General features: G+C 42.4%; 1 protein-coding gene across 1 annotated transcript; it reads right to left on the bottom strand.

Annotated features, from left to right (window-relative positions):
* Nucleotides 1-3,171: 3,171 nt before the first annotated feature.
* Nucleotides 3,172-24,918, bottom strand: LOC131284551 (phospholipid-transporting ATPase ABCA3-like). Its single transcript, XM_058313414.1, has 13 exons — nt 23,906-24,918; nt 22,964-23,118; nt 22,554-22,886; nt 22,224-22,459; nt 21,180-22,121; nt 20,861-21,054; nt 14,715-14,925; nt 8,389-8,506; nt 6,182-8,315; nt 5,236-5,969; nt 4,826-5,158; nt 3,445-4,733; nt 3,172-3,345 (listed from the first exon to the last, which is right to left on the bottom strand). Exons 1-13 carry the CDS (start codon nt 24,916-24,918, stop codon nt 3,172-3,174), a joined length of 7,866 nt encoding a protein of 2,621 aa, XP_058169397.1.
* Between the last annotated feature and the right edge of the window lie 1,882 nt (nt 24,919-26,800).

Here is a 26,800-nt window from a genome sequence, read left to right on the forward strand (position 1 = left end):
AGACTAAATGATAAAATTCCAAATAAGGCCCCACAATGTGGAACTTGTATGGAACAAGAGGACATTACTAATTTTAACGAAAATCGGTGGACATTTTGGGATGTTTTGTTTTTGTTTGCACTTGTCTTACTCAAAGCAAAAAATCGTTAAAACCCCAAATGAAGCTCCCCCAGCCGAAATCGCTGTCGTGGCTACACCATTTGCGAGCGGATGTACCTAAAAGGTATGCAATGGATGAAACAAATGCCGTTGTGTGAACCGTTTGAATTGATTGTCACGTTAAATTAAAGATTATGGTTATACTGGAAAGGATGTGAATTGGATGGATGAAAATTCAGCTACGCAATCAACCTAGGGGTGCGGTATGAGGGGGGCCCACGGGCCACCCTTATTTCACAAATTTATAACAAACTCCCTTTTTCGGTATACCTAGCGCAGTCCGCTCGCTGCGCTCGCTGCGGGCGCGCCGCCGTTTCACACTGATTTCTTCAGTCCAACTCATTGGTTTATGATGTCCATCTTGCTCAGTTTAACCAATTAGTTCAAATCATTACTGCTTCTAACAGAAATTCAACGGTTCACATACTCAAACTGAATTGATGTGCCACCTATTGCATAACTTTAGGCGCAAACGTGGAAAGAATGACGACGATGCGGCGACGGGGGGGCTTCATTTGGGATTATACCACATTTCCTTGCAGTAGACATGTTGGTAAAAGAGTAAATGAGGCCCCGGCCGCCATGTTTTCGATCGTGGCTACACCTCTTGTGGACGTTTAAACTGAATGTATGCAATTGGTGATACATTAATTCGTTAAATTCAACCTACGAGTATTTGAATCGTAGTGTGTACCGTTAATTTCGGCTACGCAATCAACCTAAGGGTGCGGTATGAGGGGGGCCCACGGGCCCCCCTTATTTCTCAAAACTATAACAAACTCTCTTTTTCGGTAGACCTAGCGCAGTCCGCTCGCTGCGCTCGCTGCGGGCGCGCCGCCGTTTCCAAATCATTTCTTCGGCTAAACTCATTGTTTCATGCTGTCCATCAAGTGTGGTATAGTTTACTTACTAGTAACTTAACATGTAAAAGTATATTAACCCGCATTAAACCTCCAGTGGGTGATTAGTTTAAACCGTTATGTTCTTTTAAGCGAACCGTTAGCGTTCAAAAATTCGAAACGAATGCATGTGTCGCGCTTTGCATAGCTTCAGGCGCTTAATGTGAACCAGCAGGAAGAGGAGAATCTAGCCCGGGGCCTCATTTACTCTTTTACCGACATGTTAACTAAGACCAATCCAAATGTTTAGCCTTTTAGGATTAGTAGATTTCAAGAAATAATCTGTCAAAGTCAAAAAAATGTTCAAAAATGGTCCGCGCTAGCGAACTTTTATTGATTGCTTGATGGCAATCGTTTTACAAGTATTTAAACTATGACCATGATCTTTTATACATTGTTGGAAAGGTAATATGTTAAGCTTTCATAACAAAATATTTAATATGCACATTTACCATGTCTTACTCACTTTTGCCAAGTAAAACTGTATGCCATTATGGAAAAAACACTTTTTCAACTTTGGTAATGCAGCAAAAAAATCTTTTGAAGTAAAAGAGTGTTTTAAAAGTATTTAGAAAAGTTTCACCGCCGGCATGGACCCGGATCAACCCCAACCGTAATTTCGAAAAAAAACACTCTGCTAATCGTTCCTGGTCTCTTTGAAAAAACAATGAAAACGATTAGAAAATGAAATGATCTAAACAGTCAAGTTCTTTATTCTACTAAGTAAACACCCTTATCAGTCGGTTATCATAGCTGTCAAGCTGTGTGTAATCTTTTTTTTATCAGTGATCACGGAACAACAAGGCATGTGTTGTCCTGTTTGTGGTGCCACTCCTGTTCAGAAGAGTGATCTAACTTTGCTTGAAACAGGATATACCCCACAACCTTCCACATTATTGCATGGCATATCCCCACTACATTGCTGGCTGCGGTTTCAGTTAGAAGCTGTAATAATTTGAACTAATCGGTTAAACTGGGAAAGATGGACAGCATAAACCAATGAGTTGGACTGAAGAAATTAGTTTGAAACGGCGGCGCGCCTGCAGCAAACGGACTGCACTAGGTCAACCGAAAAAGGGAGTTTGTTATAAATTTGTAAAATAATACCCTTATTAGACGAGCGCTTTTGCTGTCATCTTTGCCCAGAATTTTACTACCAAAATATTCTTTTGACATAAAAATGCTCTCCGCTCGTGTAATAACGCAATGTTCCACAAAATGGGTAATGCAGTTAATTGATCATTTTCATGTTTGAATTTAGCGTATTGTTCAACCTAGAGTAACGAACAAAATCTGTTGCAAACAGAGCTAAAAGTAAACAAATCGCCACTTTGAAATAAAAATTCTAGTCGAAAGAAAATCGGAACCGGGCACGACCGGTTCTGACAGCAATATTGCGCATAAATCGCAAGGGATTTATAAAAGGAAATTAAATTGACTGGGTCTGTAATTTAAAACATAAACCTTAGTGTACTCCGATGTAACTGTGGCATCGTAAACGATGTCTGCACTAACAAGTCAGAATAATATTGTTATTAAAAAATCGCTTTGTTTTATTTGAATACTGATCCTCACACACAAAACAATACAATAAATACGTGCTTTCCTGCTATTTCCTCATTTTCATTAGGGATGTTTGCAACGCGTTTTATGATTGTAGCTCGAAAAAGCATCAATTATATATTAACTAACTAACCACAAGATTAGTAGCATTGGTTGAAACTCGTGCATCAACATACAAAAAACAAAGACAGTATACAGATGCATTAAACAGCAGCTGTTGACACAATACAAAATATCTTCAAATACGACGAAGTTCTTGCGTTTCAAAAACGAGAGACAAATTGACCGATTAAACTTAGTCAAACATGATACCGATTCTCGGAAATTATGCATCAGAAAAATTTTAAAAACAATTTTGAATGTGGTTTTGGATTGCCACAATATCCTGTTCTTTGGGATAAGCAATTTGTGAACTGTTTTCATACGTTTTTCGCTTAGCCTCACTATTTTCGAGAGTACTCTGATTAAGAGTTTGCACAGGAACTACACAACCCTCTTAGTTTTATAAACGTTGCTGAAAATTCATGCTTTTTTTAAATAAAACTGCTGTTCAAGGGTTACTTTCATTTGCTTTTGCGCGAAATTTCATAAAAATGTCCTCGAGCGAAGTTTCGTTGATTGAATAGCTTGCTATTGCTTCGTCGTGCGCTTCTTTGAGTTGATTCACTTTTTCAAATAATTGAGACAGCATGACCGGAGGATTAACGGCAAATTTCAACATATCCTGCAAAATGAAGAAACATTATTACACTTGCTCACATTATGATACACATGACTGAATGTTCATGTGTGAGTTGAATGAAAAATTGTTCAAGTAACGTACTTCATGTTCTTCTTTTAGCGATGCGTTCAATCGCTTCTTAATTTCCGCAATAAGCGATTCATAATTTTCAGCATCATCCATAACCAACGTGTCTTTAAGTTTGATTAGTATGTTGTAACCCTGCCCGTGGTTTGATTTTAGCTCCAGAATGCTACCGATGCATCGAAGTGTTCCATCGACCATAATGGACAGCCGATTACATAGTTCCTCACACTCTTCCATGCTGTGGGACGTTAACAGGATCGTTTGATCTTCTCGCTGAATGTCTTTGATACACTTCCAAAGAAACCGTCGAGACTTTGGATCAACACCAGTCGTCGGTTCGTCGAGCAGCACAACCGACGGTCCACCCAGCAGTGCGAGAATCGTGTTTACCTTGCGCTTAGTTCCGCCGGAACACTCTCCCACCGCATGATCTTTATATGCAAGTATGTCCAACACCGTCAGCCAGTAAATAATGTGCTTTTCTCTATCCTGTATATTTTTAATCGAAGCGCAGTAATCTATCGTCTGGTACACGGTCAAAAAATCAAGCAACATGTCAATCTGCGGACAGTAGCCGTACTGCTCCCGGTATTCTAACGGGTTTGCCTGTTGCACCTCACAATGTTGCAAGTAGATCTGACCATCCGAAATCGGCAGATTACGGGAGAGCATCTGAAACACGGTCGTCTTTCCGGCACCATTCATTCCGAGCAGTCCGAAACATTCCCCACGCTTCACCGCGAAGCTGATCTGTTTCACTGCCTTGTGTTCGTCCATGTACTCCTTTTCCAACTTTTTCACCACTATCGCGTACTGGTCCCGCACGTTTGTTGTATTCTCCAGCAATTTGTCCACTGTGTTTGACTCCTCTTGTACGTTCTTCAAAAAAACACTATCAGTTTCATCCATATTTTCAGCAGCGTCTTGTAGTTTCGCTAAACTGGATGTTCGGCTTTTTCGACACGATTTTTTAGTTTTAAACATCAAACAGAAGACGGAACAATTTTTGAACTTTGAAATATTCTCTCGCCGATAAATGTGCTCAATGACTTCGTTTAAAATCAATACCAGTATTGGTACCACAACCAGTGGTGCGACGTACAGTTTTACCAGGGATAGTGGCTTATTGTCGTCAGCTTCGATTTTGGAGGAGCGCGATTCATAGACTATGAGTTTTTCATTTTCGTAGATTACGTGCATTGAATGCTTCAAGGCAAACTCCGGAATTATGTGCAGTAGCAATATCAAAGTAGAATTATTTTGTATATCGTCGTATCCGCTCGAAAGCAGCACCACACCACAAACTGTTAAGAAGAAAAATTGCAATATTAACGTTTCTATTGGTCAGCTCGGTATCGATTGGACAGCCAATTCGCATCTTTCCCGATATTCTTACCCCCAATGATCATTAAATAGCTCATGATCGTGATCGCCGTATTCGCATGTTCCACACACTTGCTTATGATGTACACTACCAGCAGGGCTTGCACGCCATACAAAAGTAACGCGGCAAAGATGTGCATATACGCAGACGACGAAAAAACATTTCCGCGATCGGTAATTAATGGCAAAACCACCACCAGCGTGGTTATCGCAGTATGCAGCAAAATGTCAAATAAATAAGTGCTGGTCCAGTATACATACCGGTTAATGTTTTGTAACTGTCGAAAACCTGTCTGATGTTCTAGCAGAGGCAATTGCAAGTATAATAAAATGTAGAACATGTACGCTATGTGAGGGAGGACAAAACCAAAACCGTTATTTTTAGAAAACATGCTCACGAGGAGCATCGTTTGCGATATTTACCGATTGAAACAAGCTCCGTGACGTAGTATGGTGTCGCAACATCGATTAGTAATTTGCGGGTTGATGGAATGTTCTGCACTTCGACATTCGCACTGGGATGACCGAAATAGTAGCGCATCAGTATTGTGGTCGCTATACTTTGTCCAATACCGGTACTGTGCACGAGGTTGTTGTTGTGTAGTATTGTCATGTCTAAACCATCCTTGGTATGATTGCACTCAATTCCTACTACCACTTCGTCGCGGTATTTCGTGTAATCCTTTCGAATTTCATTGTTTAGCAACTCTATCAGTGATATATTTTCCTGAACCACCAGATCTACTCCCTCAAACGTTGTATTCTTTAAAATGGTACGGAATAATGATTGTGTGTTGTCTCCATTTTGGAGGGAAAAGGAATTGATTGCTATTACACCACGTGCATTCGAAATTTTCGTTGCGATAAGGCTTACGGCGGCTAGATCCATAGCACCTGCCGTGTGCCCGGTGGCGATACAGCAAATAAACATGACTATAACAGGCAGCAGCAGTAACGCACCGTAAATGTGCTTGTTGCATTGCATATGGATAACCTTTTTGCGCCAAATGGCCCAGCCTATGTTTAATGAAGCACGTGACAGTACGTTGGACGCCCTTTTAACTGTAGTCGATGAAGTTAGTGGCATTCTGATGGGACTATCGACGCGATCTTCACTTTCCGGATGATGCTGGAATCTTTTGTTGGATTTGCTAGAGCTACAATAAACAAGAAAAACAATATTAGAAGCTTATTTTGCAAAAAATAAAAATATAGTTCATAGAACCATTATTAACATATTAAACAATAAGGTTGATTTGTAAACTGAAGGTGAAAAAAGAAATTACTCTCTTTTAGGAGATATTTCTCAACCAAAACATTCTGTTTGGACTACAAAAAAAAAAATTGTTTACACTAAATTTAGACTTACTTTAAGAACACTTCCTCAAGCGACGCATTCGTCATGCTTATAGCTTCAATGCCTCGATCTTTCTGATTGGTTTCCAATGTATTTAACAGCGCCGGGTACTGATTCAATGATTCATAAGGCAACGTAATAGAAAATACTTCTTTTACTGATTCTCGTACGGTTGACTTGGGTACGTGTTGCTGAACTAATTTCCATATTCCATCGGCGTCAAATTCGGGCCCTTTTAGCAGCTTCAGTGTGTAACCCTTGCCATAACGTTGTTTCAGGAATAACGGGGTTCCAAACGCTACCAACTCTCCGTACTCCATGATCGCAATCCAGTCACCGAGAATGTCGGCCTCTTCCATAAAATGCGTTGTCAGTAGGATTGTGTGATCTCTGCGCAGCTTCAGCAACAGATCCCATATGTCGCGCCTAGACTCCGGATCTAACCCGGATGTCGGTTCATCGAGGATTAACAGTTTGGTGTTCCCTATGATGGCGTTGGCCAAAGAAAGTCGCCTTTTCATTCCGCCGGATAGTGTGTGGACAAAAGCTTCGCTTTTATCCATCAAATTTACTTTTTTCATAACATCCACCGCCTCCTTTCGAGCGTCCTCAAGACTTAAACCTCTTAAACAACCGAAAAATTCCACGTGTTCTCGACAGTTGAGGAATGAGTAAAACACGTTGTGCTGGGGACAGAACCCGATCTGCTGCCGGTACCGATCGGGAGCTTGCTCTCCGTCCACAATTATAGAACCGGAAGTACGTGGGACCATACCGGTAATAATGTTCATTGTAGTCGTCTTTCCGGCACCGTTGTGGCCAAGTAATACCGTGATGCTATTTGAATAGATGGAAAGAGAAAAATCTTTCACCGCTACCTTTTCCCGCCCGGTGTTCCAGCGTCTTTTGTAAACCTTATTTAACTTTGTTATTCGAACCAGAGGTTTCACCTGTTTACCAACTGCTTGTTGTTCAACTCCATCCGGAATGGGTGTATCCAAGCACATGGAATCAACAGGAACCATTTCTTGGTCAACTGACTGATCCACTGTACGGCGACTTTCGGCCATTACTCGGTTGCCCATTAGTGTACCACGTGCCCTAAGCCAGTAGTTTTTCGATAAACAGAATCCTTTTGACTTCGGTGTTCCATACCGCCCAGGAAATACGTTCGTAACATAGAACCACAGAAACAGCCAAAAAATAATGCCACAAAGCTGCATCAGGTAAACGCTGAACAAACTATAACTTTCAAACGTAGGATACGCACTATTGAACAGATCGTGTGCCTCAAAGACATGACCGGAGGATTTGTATGAAACAAATATAAGCCCACCAGTCAGCCAACCATTCACGGGAAAGATGCAAAGTGGCAATGTTAGGGATTTGAAGATATAACTAACCAAGACAGAGGAAAACAAACAAACGGGTGCCACCGCTGCGGCAATGGTTGACGATTCGAGGGTAGTGCTTAGAAAAAAGATGAATACAATCAAATGTATAAGATACAATAGGCCGAGTAAGATCAGCCAGACAACCTGGGCAGGGTTGGTTTCCCAAACATCAATGAATAAACAGTATACCACACTTATCAAGAAAACTATGAAAAAATGAATTAAAGAAATGCTGAATAGTGTCACCTCATTCCAATAGCTAGCCGAACAAACTATTTTCAAGTATTCCTTTGCACCGTTAGCTCGCTCTTCTAATAAGGGCAGCAATAGTAGGTACACACTTTGAAAAGTACCACATGCGAGTGTCCAAACGACTGTATAGAAGGCACTGTTTGAGTCCTTTATGTTAGGACTTTCCACCACTGGAATGTGTCCATAGTGCAAGGAAGCATGTGGCATCTTTAAATCGTCGCCGTGACTCGCTTTCTCCAAGTAAAATGTATACGCCCGATCGATCGCATTCTGGAGAGCTAAAAATCCGCTCTGGATGTACTCGTTATTGCGTATCTTGTATGCGTTGAAAACGTCCCGCGAGTATGTTTGTTCGGTCTGAAAGTTATTGTTTTTCATACGTATTGTGTATCGAAGCAAATCATCATGGGAAATATTCGAAAAGATGATGCCGAAACAAATGTGTTCGTTGTCCAGAACTTTATACTCCAACAACTGTTCGGTTGCAACTGGTTCAACTCCTGTAAGCACATCATGAATCATGATCAAAAATTAGACGTATAAAAATCGAGCAAACCAATTTTATCAGCATACTTTCTTCGACGATGTATAAAATTTGACGTACATCTTCCATGATAGTTTTTGTTAGGCTGGTATTTGGCGTATAGTAGAATTTGTTGATAAGCTCGCTAGGTAAAAAATTCGCCAATTCCTAAAAGCAAAGAAGAAAAAATGTCAATAGAATCCATGGTGATGTGCCGCCATGAAACTGGCCAATAAAATTCTTGCATGTGTTTAGCCTAGGTCTGCACCACACAAAAACGGTTAATATCCAAATGAGTTTGTTATGTTGATGATTGCGTAGCCAAATTTTCATAAACTCATGCAAATAATACGTGTGGGAGTTCATGTTGTACATCTCGTCCAGTATAATCATAATCGAGACATCCAATCCAAACGGTTCACACAACTTTTAGGTACCTCCTCTCGCAAATGGTGTAGCCACGAGAGTGATTTCGGCAGGGCGACCTCATTTAGGATTTTACCCAGAAAACTGCTATTCAAAAAAACACAAAAAATCAAACATGATCATGCATTAAGATAAGAATATCACAAATCTTTCTCGGAAATACCCAGACCGTGCTTTTTATAGACGTTTACACTAGTCATGAGAATAACGATTCAGTAACGTGATTCAATTCAGAGTGAGTGAGTTATAATAGAGAGTCAATTCTTTTATTCACTCAGTATGAATTGACACTGTGAGAATGATTCGGCTCAGTGAGAATGTATTGCCTCAGTGAGAATGAATTGACTCTAGGAGAGTGAATTGGCTCAGGGAGAGTGGATTGGCTCATGGAGAGTGAATTGGCTCAGGAAGAGTGAATTGGCTTTGGGAGAGTGAATTGACTATTACGCGAGCTGAAATTACGCAGTTTTTCGATGGATAATTACTGATTAACTGAATTGACCTGGTAATCACTGATTATTCATCGAAAAAATGTGGAGTTTTGAGCTCGCAAAATAGTCAAATCATTCTAAGGGAACCAATGCACTATTCCTGAGCCAATTCACTCTTCCAGAGTCAATACATTCTCACTGAGCCGAATCATTACAGGGTTTCGATCCATATAATGGATAGAGAGAACATTTTAAAAGCATAGGGGATATTTTCAACCGGTTGAGAGAGCTTTGCAATCATATAGGGGAATGTTTTAGACAGCTAGGGAAATCGTGCAAATCTACCAGGGAGCTTTGCAACCGGTAAGAGGAGCGAGCTGCTAACTTCACAAAACTCAACGTTTTTGTTGAAAGGAATGACTTTAGATAATTTAATATTTTAAAAACGTATAAATTGGTTTCAACTAGACTAAAACAATATTCCCCGAGTTTTCAGCTTTTTTCGACATGTTACGAACGGTTCGGTCAAACAATCGATCCGCTGAGCCAAACGCAAAGTGACAAGTTAATGTGGTATATTCGATGCGAGGTTCTCCACATCTATCGTACTAAATTCGTTGCATGACAAACGAAGGTAAACTAGTTGATGCATAAATCGAAGACACAAGTTTTAATTAAATTAATAGACCAGTAAAAATACACAGCAATTAATTTAATTTTCTTGCGTGGACGTACAGGGGTGGATCAAAGTAAACAAACAAATTACAACAAACGAGAACTTTTGGGGGGTTGACAGCTTGCTCCCCTAAGGCTGGTGTCAGTGCTTTGTCGCACGATGTTTAGTCGGATGTCAGGTCCGCCAATTTTTCTGTAATTTTACAAATTCTAAGATTAAATTTTTTTTCTATTCTATATTATATAGAGAATAATATATTATATTTCTCCGAGTTTATAAAATCCAGCTTTGTTGACAGATAAAACCAGATGCATCCATCCGATAAAATCAAACGATTTTGATTTTATCGTACGATAAAATCGTGCGACAGCTTGCAGCTGTCAAATCCCATACATTTTGGGCTGTCGAAACTTAACGCGGTAAAGCACTGACACCAGCCTAACCGGTTGCAAAGCTCCCCGTTGGGTTTGCATGATTCCCCTGGCTGTCTGACACATTCCCCTATATGATTGCAAAGTTCTCTCAACCGGTTGAAAAAATCCCCTGTGCTTTAAAAATGTTCTCTCTACCATGATATGGATCGAAACCCTGTAATGAGCCAGAATAAATCATCTTGATGAATTGAATCAGTTCATTCATTGCGATGAATTGGCTCACTCACTCACTCTGACTCAGTTTGCACATCACTAATTTACACACATCACTATGCGAAAACTGATAGTCAGCAGCGGGTCTCGTCCTACGACGAACTAAAGCGATTAGCTGATGTATAAAATTACATGGATTGCATGATAACCATGAACCAAGATTTCGATTAATATATATATAAGATATAAACTTACTTCTTCGCCGTATACGCTCTCATCTCGGCCTATTGTTTGTTTTTTCTGGGTAGAATTCAATATGAATATAAGCACAATGAGCGGTATAAAGGTAATGACGATGTTCCGAAACTTGTGCCGTTTTTTTTCAGTACGACATTTTTTAATGAAATGTTGCGCTGTCCTCATTTCTCTGGGTTTCACAACTATTTTATTTTGAACACTTGACTGAGAACCTCGCTTAAAATTTATATTTTAGAAGCACAATAGGCGTCGGTATACGTATAGCACGACTCGATCCGCCATGTTTGTGTATAATCATGCCCTTAAAGCTCTTGCACACATTGCCAATGTTGGCGCCAACTTTCACTGCCAATATGCAGATTCTATGGTATCGCCATCTTTCGGAAAAATTTGCAACCAAATCTTGCTCAACCAAATTTTGGTTGCAACCTCGCCAACATTCGACAATTTAATGTTACTTAGTACAGAAGGTAAACAAACCAGTCTACCAAGCGTAAACAACCATTCGCATTCAAACACAACTGTTGTTGTTTATTTTTCAGAGAAAAAATGAGTATAGAACAAATTGTAAAAGAATGTTGTCGTCGACAACTTGTCGACAACTTTCGGTGATACTTCGCACATGAGCAATGCCAAGACAAGCTATTTTGACAGAAGAATAGAGGTTGTCAAGTATTTGTTTTGGTATTACCTTGGCAGGCATAGTTCATGTCTGCAAGGCCTTTAGGCCATAGCCAAGATCGATAAAAAGTAAGGTGGCAGCATACTACCCGGTTGACAAAAATTCAAATTTTTTGCAGCTGTCATGTAGTTACAACAACCCGCTAGGCGATTTCGAGCAAATCGTCCTCAAAAACGTCCTCCATGACACAAACATCGAGCAGTTTTGTATGGTGAGGAGGACAAGGAGGACGATTGCTCGAAAAACGTTCTCCTTTTGTTTCATCCCCATACAAAAATGGAGGACGTTTGTTCGCGCGGAGGAGGTTTTGAGGACGATATTTCGAGCTGCTTAGCGGGAAGTTTTTCCATGGCAGATTGCTGGAATTCTTGCTGGAACTACATAGTACCAGCAACAATTTAAATTTCTGTCAACCGGGTATGCAAAAACCCAGCGAGCAAAGGAACTTTCCTCGCCGACACATAATCAACCCAGCTAACAATTGAGGGTATTATGATACACGGGGTCCACACTACAGCGCAACGTCCCGTTTCAAAAGTAGCCCAGTTTCGGCAGAACAATCGCGCAAGCCAAGCGCGACAGAGGTAGGAGAGTATGTGGAAATATGTATCACATTGTGTCGCAAATTCGGCTAAATTTTTTCATTGAATTTTGAGGTAGTAACTGTTCATCTCCACATAGCGAACTCTCCTCCGACGAACTGTCGAACTCAGTTCCCGCAACAGCTGGGAAACTCGTAGGAAACTGGTAGGAAACTCTTGACAGCACTAGCAAAGCCCCTCGTTCTGACGTTTAATAACTGACGGATTAAGAAGAAGCGAAGAAGACCGAAACAAATGCGAGTCCACTTAGCGAACTCGGGAAACTCGAAACTCCATACAAGTTTGACAGGAGTTTCACCAGAGTTTCCTATGAGTTCGCTATGTGGAGATGAACAGTAATGCATGATATTTGTTTAACTACATATTTTATGCACGCTGAGTGAGTTTGGCGCTTCTACATCTGAAATTCACTGAGAAAACAACCTAAAAAAAACATCGACGATATTTTGCCCCACCGTATGAGGTATATTTTTTTCCGTCATCTCCTACTTGGTGAAGAGCAGTTTGTTTACGTTTCGGCACCTGAAAAAACTTTGGTAAAAATATCAATTAAAACGGAGTTTGATAACTGAATTACATTTGTGAAGCCTAAAAATAAGTAGTACAACGAAAAATCCGATGTTTCGTGAAGAATATTGCTCGTTTTGTTCGCGTTTGTGTTTCGCTTTGTTTACGTTTTGTCCAGCTGTCGGTTTGTTTTCGTTTCGAATTGACATTTGACAAGAGCTAGCGCGACGTCGCGTTTTTCGCTGTTTCTATACTAGCGGGATTTGTACGAAATTTTTTTGTATCGTTTCGTGACAGGACGTCGCGCTGTAGTGTGGGCCCCGAGCTAGGCATCGTCTAGCGCGATTTGTGCGACATTTTTTTTATATGGAGTTCAGCCGCCTGTCAGGCGACGTCGCGTTTCGGGACGGGACGTCGCGCTGTAGTGTGGACCCCTAGTCATAATACCCTCAATTGTTAGCTATCGAATACTACCGAAATTTCTCGTTACTCGGGGTCCACACTACAGCGCGACGTCCCGTCACGAAACGAGACGTCGCCTGACAGGCGGCCGAACTCCATACAAAAAAAAATGTCGCACAAATTGCGCTAGTGTAGAAACGTAAACAAACCGACAGCTGGACAGAACGTAAACAAACCTAAACACAAACGCGAACAAAACGAGCAATATTCTTCACGAAACATCGGATTTTTCGTTGTACTACTTATTTTTAGGCTTCACAAATGTAATTCAGTTATCAAACTCCGTTTTAATTGATATTTTTACCAAAGTTTTTTCAGGTGCCGAAACGTAAGTAACCTGCTCTTCAACAAGTAGGAGATGGTGTGGAAATATATACTTCCTACGGCGGGCCAAAATATCGTCGTTGTTTGTTTAAGTTTGTTTTCTCAGTGAATTTCAAATGTAGGAGCGTACAACTCACTCAGGGTGCATAAAATACGTAGCTAAACAAATATCATGCATTACTACCTCAAAATTCAATAAAAAATGTTAGCCGAGTTCGCGGCTCAATGTGATGCATATTTCCACATACTCTCCTACCTCTGTCGCGCTTGGCTTGCGCGATTGTTCTGCCGAAACTGGGATACTTTAGAAACGGGACGTTGCGCTGCAGTGTGGACCCCGAATTAGGTACACTGGAGGAAACAAGAACAGCACCACCTTGTTTTTTGCCAATATTTTTTATAATTCGTTAAAATAAGAGCTTTTTCGAGTTTTTTACGTTACTACAATCAGTTTCACAACTTTTCAGTGGATTACGATCGCATTCATGTGGGCTAATAACATTAAAACAAAATAAGTCATGAAAACAGGGAGGAAATAAAAATAGCACCACTTTGGTTTTTTGTTCAACAATTGAAGATATTTTAACAAACCCTCAATTAAAATATAATTTAATGATTTTATTAGTAAATATAAGAGTATTTGTATCTAACCCGCAGTTCCTCTCCGAGACTCGTTGCGATCGGACGCACTTTTACCAAAACAGAGTGTTAAAAAAAAAAAGTGCAAAAGCAAGCCACATCATGGCTGCTTCGAGAAGCACCCTGCGGGTGGATTTCTCGAAGCTCCCCAAAAGGCCGTCCTTGATGGAGGCCACAACCCTCGCCATGACCAAGCTGGGTCTAAGCAGCTCTTCAATCGTTTCAATCCGGACGAAGCCGGCATCCCACTTCCTTCACATCCGAGTGAAGGACCAGAGCCTTGCTCTAAGAACCGTCGAGGAGAACGACGGCAAGCATTCTCTCGAATGCGACGGGAAGAAATTCCCGATCCCGATCGTAATGGTCGACAATTCCGTGGTCATCAAAATCCACGACCTGTCCGAGGACATCACGGACAGATGCATTACGGATTTCTTTGCTCGCTACGGAGAAGTCCGGTCAATCCGAGCCGGAGTATGGGCGAAGCCATACCCGTGTGCCGGAATCCCTGACGGATACCGCTACGTCACAGCGGTCTTGTCTAAGCCGGTGCCGTCATACGTCTCGATTGGAGGGGAAGAGACGCTGGTAACATACCGGGGACAGCAGCAAACGTGTCGAACATGCCGTCTTGCTGCACACCATGGGATGACCTGCACCCAAGGCAGGAAACTGGTGGCTCAGAAGACGAGCGTCAACGAGAGGCTGTCGTATGCCTCAGCGGTGCAGAATGGCACCGAAAACCCTGCTCCAGCAACAGTCCCCCGGGCGAGCACACAAACCGTCCGTGCACCGACCGACCCGGTGAGCACACCGACCGTTCCGGCAAGCACAATGCTCATCCCATCGAGCACACCGATCATCCCGGCGCCCGCATCGACCGACCCGGAGAGCGCACCGGCCGTCCGCGCACCGACAGTCCCGACGAGCACATCGACCGTCGCGGCGAGCACATCGACCGTCGCGGCGAGCGCACCGGCCGGTGCTTCGAGCCTGACAATAGGCGCACCAGCAACGATCATCCCGATGCAGGCCACTAGCGTTGCGGCTAGTACACGGACCGTCCCGGCAGTAGCATCTTTCATCCGGGCAAGTGCGTTGACCGTACCGGCAGCATCGACCAGCACCAAGATGGACAACGCCGGACTTCAGGTGGACGCCGATGCCTCATCGACGTTCAAAGCCCCTCGTGTCCCTTCACCTTCCGCTACACCTTCATCCCTTTCCTGGCAAACAGTGGCAGGTAAGAGAAAGACGGACGAACAGACGGACAGCGACGTGTCGTGCAAGTCTGGGGAGGAACCGATCAAGCGTAAGCCAGGTCGTCCTCCCAAAAAGACCAATACCACGGCAGCGAAACCGACTGGGGTAATGGAAGTGGACGCACAGTAGTTTGGTGGAAATGGATGAGTTGATGACATCAGTGACGATCGCATCGATAAACATCAATGCGATATCCAATTCCACCAAACTAGATGCACTACGAACTTTCATACGCACTCTTGACACAGACATAATCTTCCTACAAGAAGTTTCTGTCAAAGACTTAGTGCTCCCTGGGTACAATGTTGTAACAAACATTGACCACACAAGGAGAGGTACAGCGATCGCCTTGCGGGTGAACCTAAAATTTTCTCACGTCGAGCGTAGCTTGGACTCACGACTAATCTGCGTCCGGCTTGAGAATTCTTCCACGCTATGCAACATTTACGCTCCTTCGGGAAGTCAAAACAGAGCTGAGCGGGAACTCTTTTTCAACCGCTCGTTGGCGTACTACCTGCGGAATGCACCGGGACCGGTCATCCTTGCAGGGGATTTCAACTGCGTGCTGAAGTCCAAGGACGCCACGGGTATGGGGAATACGAGTCTCACTTTGCAAAACTTTGTTGACAGTATGCAGTTGTGTGACAGCTGGGAGGCTCTCAAAGGAAACTTTGTAGAGTTCTCTCACATCACACGTGGTTCGGGCTCTCGCATCGATCGCTGCTACGTCTCTAAGGACATGAAGGATCAACTACGTGCAACAGACATGCACGTATTGTCTTTCTCGGACCATAAGGCGCTCACGGTGCGCATCTGCCTTCCAAACATACCTCGCATGCGGCAAAATGGATACTGGCAACTTCGGCCACATATCTTGACAGCCGAAAACATGGAGGAGTTTAGATGTAAGTGGAACTATTGGACAAAACAGCGAAGGAGCTTTGGCTCCTGGATGGAATGGTGGATTCATTTCGCCAAACCAAAAATAAAATCGTTCTTCCGATGGAAAACGAATGAAAAATACTCCATGTTCCGCTTGCAGCATAATATTCTCTATGCGAAGTTAGAGTCCTCATACGGTCGGTATCTTTCCAATCCGATCGAGTTGGTCAATATCAACCGTATAAAAGGAGAAATGCTACTCCTTCAGAGGCGTTTCTCCGAGGACTTTACAAGGATTAACGAAACAAGGGTGTGTGGGGAAAACCTCTCCACCTTTCAGCTTGAGAAACGAAGGCGGGAGCGCACCGTGATCACCAGACTTACGTGTGACAACAACGTTGTTTTGGACTCTCCAAAACAACTGGCAGACTATATACATACGTACTACAGGGAGTTATACACCGACGAGACAACAAACGTTGACGATACTTTTGCCTGTCATCGTGTAATCCCCGAAGATTGCGAAATCAACAACGATTGCATGGATGAGATCACCTACGGTGATGTCCTTCATGCAATTGAAAAATCGAAACCTCGAAAGTCTCCTGGGCCGGATGGAATTCCGATTGAATTTTATCAGCGAACGTTTGGGATAATTTGGAGAGAAATCATATTGATTCTCAACGATGCTCTCAACGGTCGTTTCCCGGCGGCCTTTGTCGATGGGGTCATAGTGCTTGCGAGGAAAAGGGGAGATGGGTGCACACTATCTTCGTACCGTCCGATCTCTCTGCTTAACACTGACTACAAGCTGCTTTCCAGAATTCTGAAGCAGCGGCTCGAGAAGATTATTGCTAGGTGGCAAATCATTTCACCGTCGCAGAAGTGTAGCAATAAACCCTGCAATATCTTCCAAGCTGTGCTCTCTGTTAAGGAGAGAATATTCGAACTCAAACGGAAGAAGAAGTGTGCAAAACTCGTCTCTTTCGATCTCTCGCAGGCGTTTGACCGTGTTGACAGGGGCTTCCTGTTTGGAACGATGGATTCGTTAGGGTTTAATCCCGCACTAGTGCGGCTTTTGAGGAAAATTGGTGAGCAATCTTCGTCCCGTGTCATTGTAAATGGATCCCTATCACCTGCCTTTCCCATCCAACGTTCCGTGCGACAAGGAGATCCCTTGTCAATGCACCTGTTCATCCTCTACCTTCACCCCCTCATCAAGAGACTCGAAGATATATGCTGCGATCAGGACGACCTGATCAACGCGTATGCTGACGACGTCTCCGTGGTGAGTACTTCCCCTTCCACAATCGAGCGGGTGAGAGCAGCAATTGAGGCCTTTGGAGTCACTTCTGGAGCGAGGTTAAACGTCCTTAAAACCACGGCTCTGGACATCGGAATGGTGACAACCGAGAACAGAATCAACCTGCCATGGCTGCACACCGTAGAACGGCTCCGTTTACTTGGAATTCTGTTCTCTAACAGTATCCGGGAAACAGCGGGCCACAATTGGGATACTGTTATCAATCACTTTCGTCAGTTGGTATGGCTGCACAGGGTGAGAGATCTAAACCTGCTGCAAAAGGTAACGCTGCTCAACTCATTCTTGCTCCCTAAGCTATGGTTTGTTGCGTCAGTCTGTGGCCCTCGCGCAATGGACATAGCCAAGGTGACAAGTTTGATCGGGTCTCTCCTCTGGAACGGATCTGGGGGTATACGTGTCTCGCTCCAGCAGCTGGCCCTGCCACGAGACCGTGGTGGCTTAAACCTACACATCCCAGCCGTGATGACAGCAGCCCTACTCACAAACCGCTATGTTGCAGAACATCAGAGCCTCTCATTTGGAGCCCAACACATCTTGTGTGCGGGAAACCCCCCAGATATTACATTGATACCGTCTACGTATCCGTGCCTTCGCAGTGTTGTCCAGCAACTGGCGTACACTCCATGTACGGTAAAAACACAGCTATCCACCAAGGCCCTCCGCAGGTTGCAAGTGAACAGACTACCCCCAGCCAAGATTCAGTCCCATCCGAAGGCAACCTCTAAAAAGGTGTGGAACAACATCCACCGAAGCAAACTAACAGCGGAGCAAAGATCCACCTTATATTTGCTTGCGAATGGCAAGATCCCGCACGGAGAGCTGCTTATGCGTATGGGACGCACGCCTTCGGCTTCCTGCATGTTCTGTGTTGAGTGTGACACCCTGGAACACATGTTCACCTCCTGCACTCGCGTTATTGCCGCCTGGGACCTGCTGCAGCAGTGCATCAGGAATGAAGCTCCAGGGTGTCAGTCGTCCTTCGAGTGTCTCCGATTCCCAGTGCTTGGGAATATAAGCATTGCGCAGCGGAAGGTTGTCCTTCGTTTGTTTGCAAACTACATCATCCACATCATTGGAAACAATGATGCTGCGATCGATGTAAATGTCCTTAAGTGTGCACTGTATTTGTGATTATAGAGTATAAGAAAGTTTTGTTTGTACACCTTATCTATTTATAAAATAAATAGTTTATATTTTACAAAAAAAAAAATCCCTTCAATACGCGGTGATGTGGAGGTACAAAATACATTTTTTCAGAGAGTTCTGCACATGGCGCTCCCAGCATTCACGAAGCATTAGCACCTAATTGTTGCTTCATTGTTTTACATTTGAAGACAACCACGATGACCATAAATAGGCCAAAAGTTTTTTATGAGATAAGGATACAAAGAGCCTGCTGGCCATCTTGATAGCTCCATTCTTATACCAGGAATCCAACCTGTAGTTAACATCAACTCATGGAATCTGGTATATTTTTATTGTAAAACGAAGTCTAAGCTCATCAAAGTTTAATTTTGTTCAATTAATCCTGTTTCTAGTACATCAAACTTCATTGTCAGTCAGATGCATGGCAAGGTAAGCTTTCGTTGCAGTGAGAGAGCTCCCCATATCAATGGTTTAACACCACCAACGTTCCGGCTCATTTTAACACCAGGTTCTTGTTGAAGATCTAGCTAAAACTATTGTCACTGTAGGAAACCAAGAGTGAACTTTATTTAGCCAGAAAAGAACTTTCTTTCAGGCGTCGCTGCAACAAGTATACCTTAAAGCGAATTTGAACCGTTTCAATGCATGTCGCTCTGTCATGTTGAGCTTGCGGAATCTTTGTGGCTACTTGTAGTTTTCCCCGCTCAACGTAATTTGCTGCAAATGTCTTATTGGCACCTTAAGTTGAATTCTGCATGATTTCGAATCACTCGTCCCGGGTTTGTTCCTTATTTATAAATTATACGCATATCCATCTCCGTAAGCTGGGTTTTAATTCCGCGTTGGTCCTTGTGGCCGTCGTTACCGGAATGTTTCATCAACCCTACTGCTATGATATGTAATCGGAAGGTTTTTAGACCGATTTTCAGGGAACAGAGGGCTGTACCATGGTCAGTTTTGATGTTTAGCTTAATTTTAACGAAGCGATGCTGTTCCTGACCCATGTCTTCTAAATGGCTTGGAAAATCAAATAACACACGACTAATAAAATGTAATTACTTTAGTTTAGGTTCCATACTAACTACTTATATCGTAAAAACTCATTTAAAATTATTAGTTTTTGAAATATCTTCAATTGCTGAACAAAAACCCAAAGTGGTGCTATTTTTATTTCCTCCCTGTTTTCATGAAATATTTTATTTCAACGTTATTAGCCCACATGAATACGATCGTAATTCACTGGAAAGTTGTGAAACTGATTGTAGTAACGTAAAAAACTCAAAAAAGCTTCTATTTTAACGAAATATAAAAAATATTGGCAAAAAACAGGGTGGTGCTGTTCTTGTTTCCTCCAGTGTATTGCATGATGGAGACGCATAGTAGGTGATAAACTTCAAGTTTCTCATACTTATTTCGAAAAAAGGTAAAGGGTGCGCTTAGGCGTAAAAAATTATCATTTATTATTACAAAACATTCTAGACTATAAGAGGGTATGTTTCATACGAGGGCGGACCCAAAAGTAACGGGAATCGGGTTGTAGGGAGAAGTGGGGGAAAGGGGATCGGGTTCAATATTTTTTTAAATTGTAACATGTTCTGGATCAGTATGCACAGTTTAGTTTCTGTGAGTGCATCCGCTAGTCTTTGAGATTTTTTTTCAGTGAAACGGTTTTAGTTTTTTCGGCGATTTTGTGAGATGGCCAAGTGGAACTGAGGCCAACCTCGTTCTGTAAACTCAAAGTAAAAATCTCAAAGTACTAAAAGAAACTAAACTTTGCATACTGATCAAGAACATGTTAAGATTTTAAAAAAATATATTGAACCCGATCTCCTTTCCCCCTCTTCTCCCTGAAACCCGATTCCCGTTACTTTTGGGTCCGCCCTCGTATTACAATCTTTTACAATTTTTAGTGATGGCGTAAGATTAGGAACGGAAAATTGGTAAATTTACCAGGACTTTGGTGATTGCGCAATATTTCATCACATTCATGTTTATTTTACTTAAACTGTCAACAATTTCAAAGTATAATGATATACCTTTCCAAAACTGTACTTCAAGTGAAATTCCGGTCAATATTTTAGGAGTTACAAGCCTTCAAAATTAATGCAATTTTTTCTATTTTTCTCCCAATATTTTCACAAATAATGACTTTATCGGAATGTTTCTCAGAACCTGGAATAACAGAGATTTTCCCAATTTCATTTCCCATTCCCAGTCCAATCCCCCCCTCAATTCAGCCTTCCCGCCTATTCGTCCATATAAGGAGGTGGATTCCCCCGTGTACCAAGCTTGGATATTTAGGCGACAAGTTACCATTCTGTACGACGCGGACGTATTGAGTAGGAGTTGGGTAGGATACCCTTTACAGAACTAAAGATGTCCTCGAGAGAAGTTTCATTAATTGAATAGCTTACTATTGTTTCGTCGTGTGCTTCTTTGAGTTGATTCACTTTTTCAAATAACTGAGACAGCATGACCGGAGGATTCACTGCAAATTTCAACATATCCTGCAAAATGAAGAAAATTATTATTACTTTTATTACTATTGCTATAGTAATAATATGTTATTACTATTGCTCACATGAAAAAATGTTCATGTGTAATTGCATGAAACATTCTTGAAGTAACGTACTTTATGTTTTTCTTTTAGCGATGCGTTTAATCGCCTCTTAATTTCCGTAATAAGCGATTCATAATTTTCAGCATCATCCAACTTGTCTTTAAGTTTGATTAGTATGTTGTAACCCTGCCCGTGGTTTGATTTTAGCTCCAGAATGCTACCGATGCATCGAAGTGTTCCATCGACCATAATGGACAGCCGATTACATAGTTCCTCACACTCTTCCATGCTGTGGGATGTTAACAGGATCGTTTGATCTTCTTGCTGGATATTTTTGATACATTTCCAAAGAAACCGCCGAGACTTTGGGTCAACACCAGTCGTCGGTTCGTCGAGCAGCACAACCGGCGGTCCACCCAGCAGTGCGAGAATCGTGTTTACCTTGCGCTTAGTTCCGCCGGAACATTGGCCTATCGCATGATCTTTGTATGCAAGTATGTCCAACACCGCCAGCCAGTAAATAATGTGCTTTTTTCTATGCTGTATATTTTTAATCGAAGCGCAGTAATCTATCGTCTGGTACACGGTCAAAAAATCAAGCAACATGTCAATCTGTGGACAGTAGCCGTACTGCTTCCGGTATTCTAACGGGTTTGTCTGTTGCACCTCACAGTGTTGCAAGTAGATCTGACCATCCGAAATCGGCAGATTACGGGAGAGCATCTGAAACACGGTCGTTTTTCCGGCACCATTCATTCCGAGCAGTCCGAAACATTCCCCGCGCTTCACCGCAAAGCTGATCTGTTTCACTGCCTTGTGTTCGTCCATGTACTTCTTTTCCAACTTTTTCACCACTATCGCGTACTGGTCCCGCACGTTTGTTGTATTCTCCAGCAATTTGTCCACCGTTTTAGACTCCTCTTGTACGTTCTTCAAAAAGACACTATCTGTTTCATCATTTGCAGCAGCGTCATGTAGTTCCATTTCCCTGGATGTTCGGCTTCTTCGACACGACTTGTTAGTTTTGAACATCGAACAGAGAATGGAACAATTTTTGAATTTTGCAATATTCTCTCGCCGATAAATGTGCTCTATGACTTCGTTTAAAATCAATACCAGTATTGGTACCACAACCAGTGGTGCGACGTACATTTTTACCAGGGATAGTGGCTTATTGTCGTCAGCTTCGATTTTGAAAGAATGCGATTTATAGATGTTGAGTTTTTCATTTTCGTAGATTACGCGCATTGAATGCTTCAAGGCAAACTCCGGAACTACGTGCAGTAGCAATATCAAAGTAGAATTATTTATTATATCGTCGTATCCGCTCGAAAGTAGCACCACACCACAAACTATAAAGAAGAAAAATTGCAATATGAATATTTCTATTGGTCTGCTCGGTATCGATTGGACAACCAATTCGCATCTTTTCCGATCTTTTCTTACCCCCAATGATCATTAAAAAGCTCATAATCGTGATCGCCGTATTCGCATGTTCCACACACTTGCTAATGATGTACACTATCTGCAGGGCTTGCACGCCATACAAAAGTAACGCGGCAAAGATGTGCATGTACGCAGAAGACGAAAAAGCATTACCACGATCGGTAATTAATAGCATAACTACCACCAGCGTGGTTATCGCAGTATGTAGCAAAATGTCAAACAAATGCGTGCTGGTCCAGTACACGTACCGATTGATGTTTTGTAATTGTCGAAAACCTGTCTGATGTTCTAGCAGAGGCAATTGCAAGTATAATAAAATGTAGAACATGTACGCTATGTGAAGGAGGACAAAACCGAAATCGTTATTTTTAGAAAACCTGCTGACGAGAAGTATCGTTTGCGATATTTACCGATTGATACAAACTCCGTGACGTAGTATGGTGTCGCAAAATCGATTAGTAATTTGCGGGTTGATGGAATGTTCTGCACTTCGACATTCGCACTGGGATGACCGAAATAGTAGCGCATCAGTATTGTGGTCGCTATACTTTGTCCAATGCCGGTACTGTGCACGAGGTTGTTGTTGTGTAGTATTGTCATGTCTAAACCATCCTTAGTATGATTGCAATCAATTCCTACTACCACTTCGTCGCGGTATTTCGTGTAATCCTTTCGAATTTCATTGTTTAGCAATTCTATCAGTGATATATTTTCCTGAACCACCAGATCTACTCCCTCAAACGTTGTGTTCTTTAAAATGGTACGGAATAATGATTGTGTGTCTCCATTTTGGGGGGAAAAGGAATTGATTGCTATTACACCACGTGCATTCCAAATTTTCGTCCCGATAAGCCTTACGGCGGCTAGATCCATAGCACCTGCCGTGTGCCCGGTGGCGATACAGCAAATAAACATGACTATAACAGGCAGCAGCAGTAACGCACCGTAAATGTGCTTGTTGCATTGCATATGGATAACCTTTTTGCGCCAAATTGCCCAGCCTATGTTTAATGAAGCACGTGACAGTACGTTGGACGCCCTTTTAACTGTAGTCGATGAAGTTAGTGGCATTCTGATGGGACTATCGACGCGATCTTCACTTTCCGGATGATGCTGGAATCTTTTGTTGGATTTGCTAGAGCTACAATAAACAAGAAAAACAATATTAGAAGCTTATTTTGCAAAAAATAAAAATATAGTTCATAGAACCATTATTAACATATTAAACAATAAGGTTGATTTGTAAACTGAAGGTGAAAAAAGAAATTACTCTCTTTTAGGAGATATTTCTCAACCAAAACATTCTGTTTGGACTACAAAAAAAAAATTGTTTACACTAAATTTAGACTTACTTTAAGAACACTTCCTCAAGCGACGCATTCGTCATGCTTATAGCTTCAATGCCTCGATCTTTCTGATTGGTTTCCAATGTATTTAACAGCGCCGGGTACTGATTCAATGATTCATAAGGCAACGTAATAGAAAATACTTCTTTTACTGATTCTCGTACGGTTGACTTGGGTACGTGTTGCTGAACTAATTTCCATATTCCATCGGCGTCAAATTCGGGCCCTTTTAGCAGCTTCAGTGTGTAACCCTTGCCATAACGTTGTTTCAGGTATAACGGGGTTCCAAACGCTATCAACTCTCCGTACTCCATGATCGCAATCCAGTCACCGAGAATGTCGGCCTCTTCCATAAAATGCGTTGTCAGCAGGATTGTGTGGTCTTTGCGTAGGTTTAGTAACAGATCCCATACATCGCGCCTAGACTCCGGATCTAACCCGGATGTCGGTTCATCGAGGATTAACAGTTTGGTGTTCCCTATGATGGCGTTGGCCAAAGTAAGTCGCCGTTTCATACCGCCGGATAGTGTGTGCACAAAAGCTTCGCTTTTATCCATCAAATTTACTTTTTTCATAACATCCACCGCCTCCTTTCGAGCGTCCTCAAGACTTAAACCTCTTAAACAACCGAAAAATTCCACGTGTTCTCGACAGTTGAGGAATGAGTAAAACACGTTGTGCTGGGGACAGAACCCGATCTGCTGACGGTACCGATCGGGATCTTGCTCTCCGTCCACAATTATGGAACCGGAAGTACGTGGCATTATTGCGGTAATAATGTTTATTGTAGTTGTCTTTCCGGCACCGTTGTGGCCAATTAATACCGTGATGCTATTTGAATAGATGGAAAGAGAAAAATCTTTCACCGCTACCTTTTCCCGCCCGGTTTTCCAGCGACCTTTGTAAACCTTATTTAACTTTGTTATTCGAACCAGAGGTTCCACCTGTTTACCAACTGCTTGTTGTACAACTCCATCCGGAATGGGCGCTTCCAAGCATATGGAATTCACAGAAACCATTTCTGTTTCAACCGACTGATCCAATGTATGGCAACATTCGGTCACTCGGTCCTCCGTTAGTGTACCACGTGGCCTACGCCAGTAGTTTTTCGATAAAAAGAATCCTTTTGACTTCGGTGTTCCATACCGCCCAGGAAATACGTTCGTAACATAGAACCACAGAAACAACCAAAAAATAATGCCACAAAGCTGCATCAGGTAAACGCTGAACAAACTATACCCCTCAAGCGAGGGATACTCGTTATTGAACAGACCGTGTGCCCCAAAGACATGACCGGAGGATTTGTATGAAACAAATATAAGCCCACCAGTCAACCAACCATTCACGGGAAAGATGCAAAGTGGCAATGTTATAGATTTGGAGATATAACTAACCAAGACAGAGGAAAACAAACAAACTGGTGCCACCGCGGCGGCAAAGGTTGGCGATTCGAGGGTGGTGCTTAGAAAAAAGATGAATACAATCAAATGTATAAGATACAGTAGACCGAGTAAGATCAGATAGACAACCTGGGCAGGATTGGTTTCCCAAACATCAATGAATAAACAGTATACCACACTTGTCAAGAAAACTATGAAAAATTGAAATAAAGAAATGACGAATAGTGTCACCTCATTCCAATAGCTAGGCGAACAAACTATTTTCAAGTATTCCTTTACACCGTTAGCTCGCTCTTCTACTAAGGGCAGCAATAGCAGGTACACACTTTGAAAAGTAGCACATGCGAGGGTCCAAACGATCGTATAGAAGGCACTTTTTGAGTCCTTTATGTTAGGACTTTCAAGCACTGGAATATGTCCATAGTGCAAGGTAGGATGTGGCATCTTTAAATCTTCCCCGGAAATCGTTCTCCCCAAGTACAGTAGATACGCACGATCGATCGCATTCTGGAGAGCTAAAAATCCGCTTTGGATGTACTCGTTATTGCGTATCTTGTATGCGTTGAAAACGTCCCGCGAGTACGTTTTTTCGGTCTGAAAGTTATTGTTCTTCATACGTATTGTGTATCGAAGCAAACCATCATGAGAAATATGAGAAAAGATGATGCCGAAACAAATGTGTTCGTTGTTCCAAATTTCGTATTTTAACATCTGTTCGGTTGCAACTGGTTCAAGTCCTACAAGCAAATAACACCATATATAAGCAATAATTAGGCGCATAAAAAATTGACCAAACTATTTGTACAACCATACTTTCATCGACGCTGTACACAATTTTGCGTACATCTTCCATGATAGCTTCGGACAGGGTGGTGTTTGGTGTGTAGTAGAATTTGTTGATAAGCTCGCTCGGTACAAAATTCGCCAATTTCTGAAAACAAAGAAAAAATATGTCAAAAGAACCATAAGAGGTGATTTTTTTTTTTTTTTGGACGAGGGTTCACATTGGCTGTGGCCCCGTGAGACCACAACCAACATTACTCCCTCCTCTTGCCCTTCGCCTTCCATCACGCTATGCACCTAAACGGTAGAAGCAATGACGGAAGAGGCATCTGTCCCTAGGTTAAAATATCAGTTTACGGACGCTGTGGCACGCAACTAACTCCTGAAGGGTGAAAGCGCGTGTTACTAAAGGTCTGACAGGTACTACCCTGACTACCAGGGGCTATTTCCCAAGCCTAAAGCAACGGACTCGGTGCAGTGCAACTTAAGCGGCTCAGAAGATCGATCCGACAGCTGACTTACCTGACACCACTACCTCCTAAAAACCCGTAAATGGGACTTGCACTAAGGTTCATCTCTGACCCTTCTGATCTGTGCGATCTTTGGCCCGCAAAACCGAGCTCCTGCTCGGTCTACGTGCCGTCCCCGTACTGCACCCGCTGGTGCTTTCCTTCACCTTGGTGCGCCAGTTCACCGGTGTATCCCTTACCAACAACAA

The sequence above is a fragment of the Anopheles ziemanni genome, chromosome 3 (assembly GCF_943734765.1).
Source record: "Anopheles ziemanni chromosome 3, idAnoZiCoDA_A2_x.2, whole genome shotgun sequence".
Lineage (NCBI taxonomy): Eukaryota > Metazoa > Arthropoda > Insecta > Diptera > Culicidae > Anopheles > Anopheles ziemanni.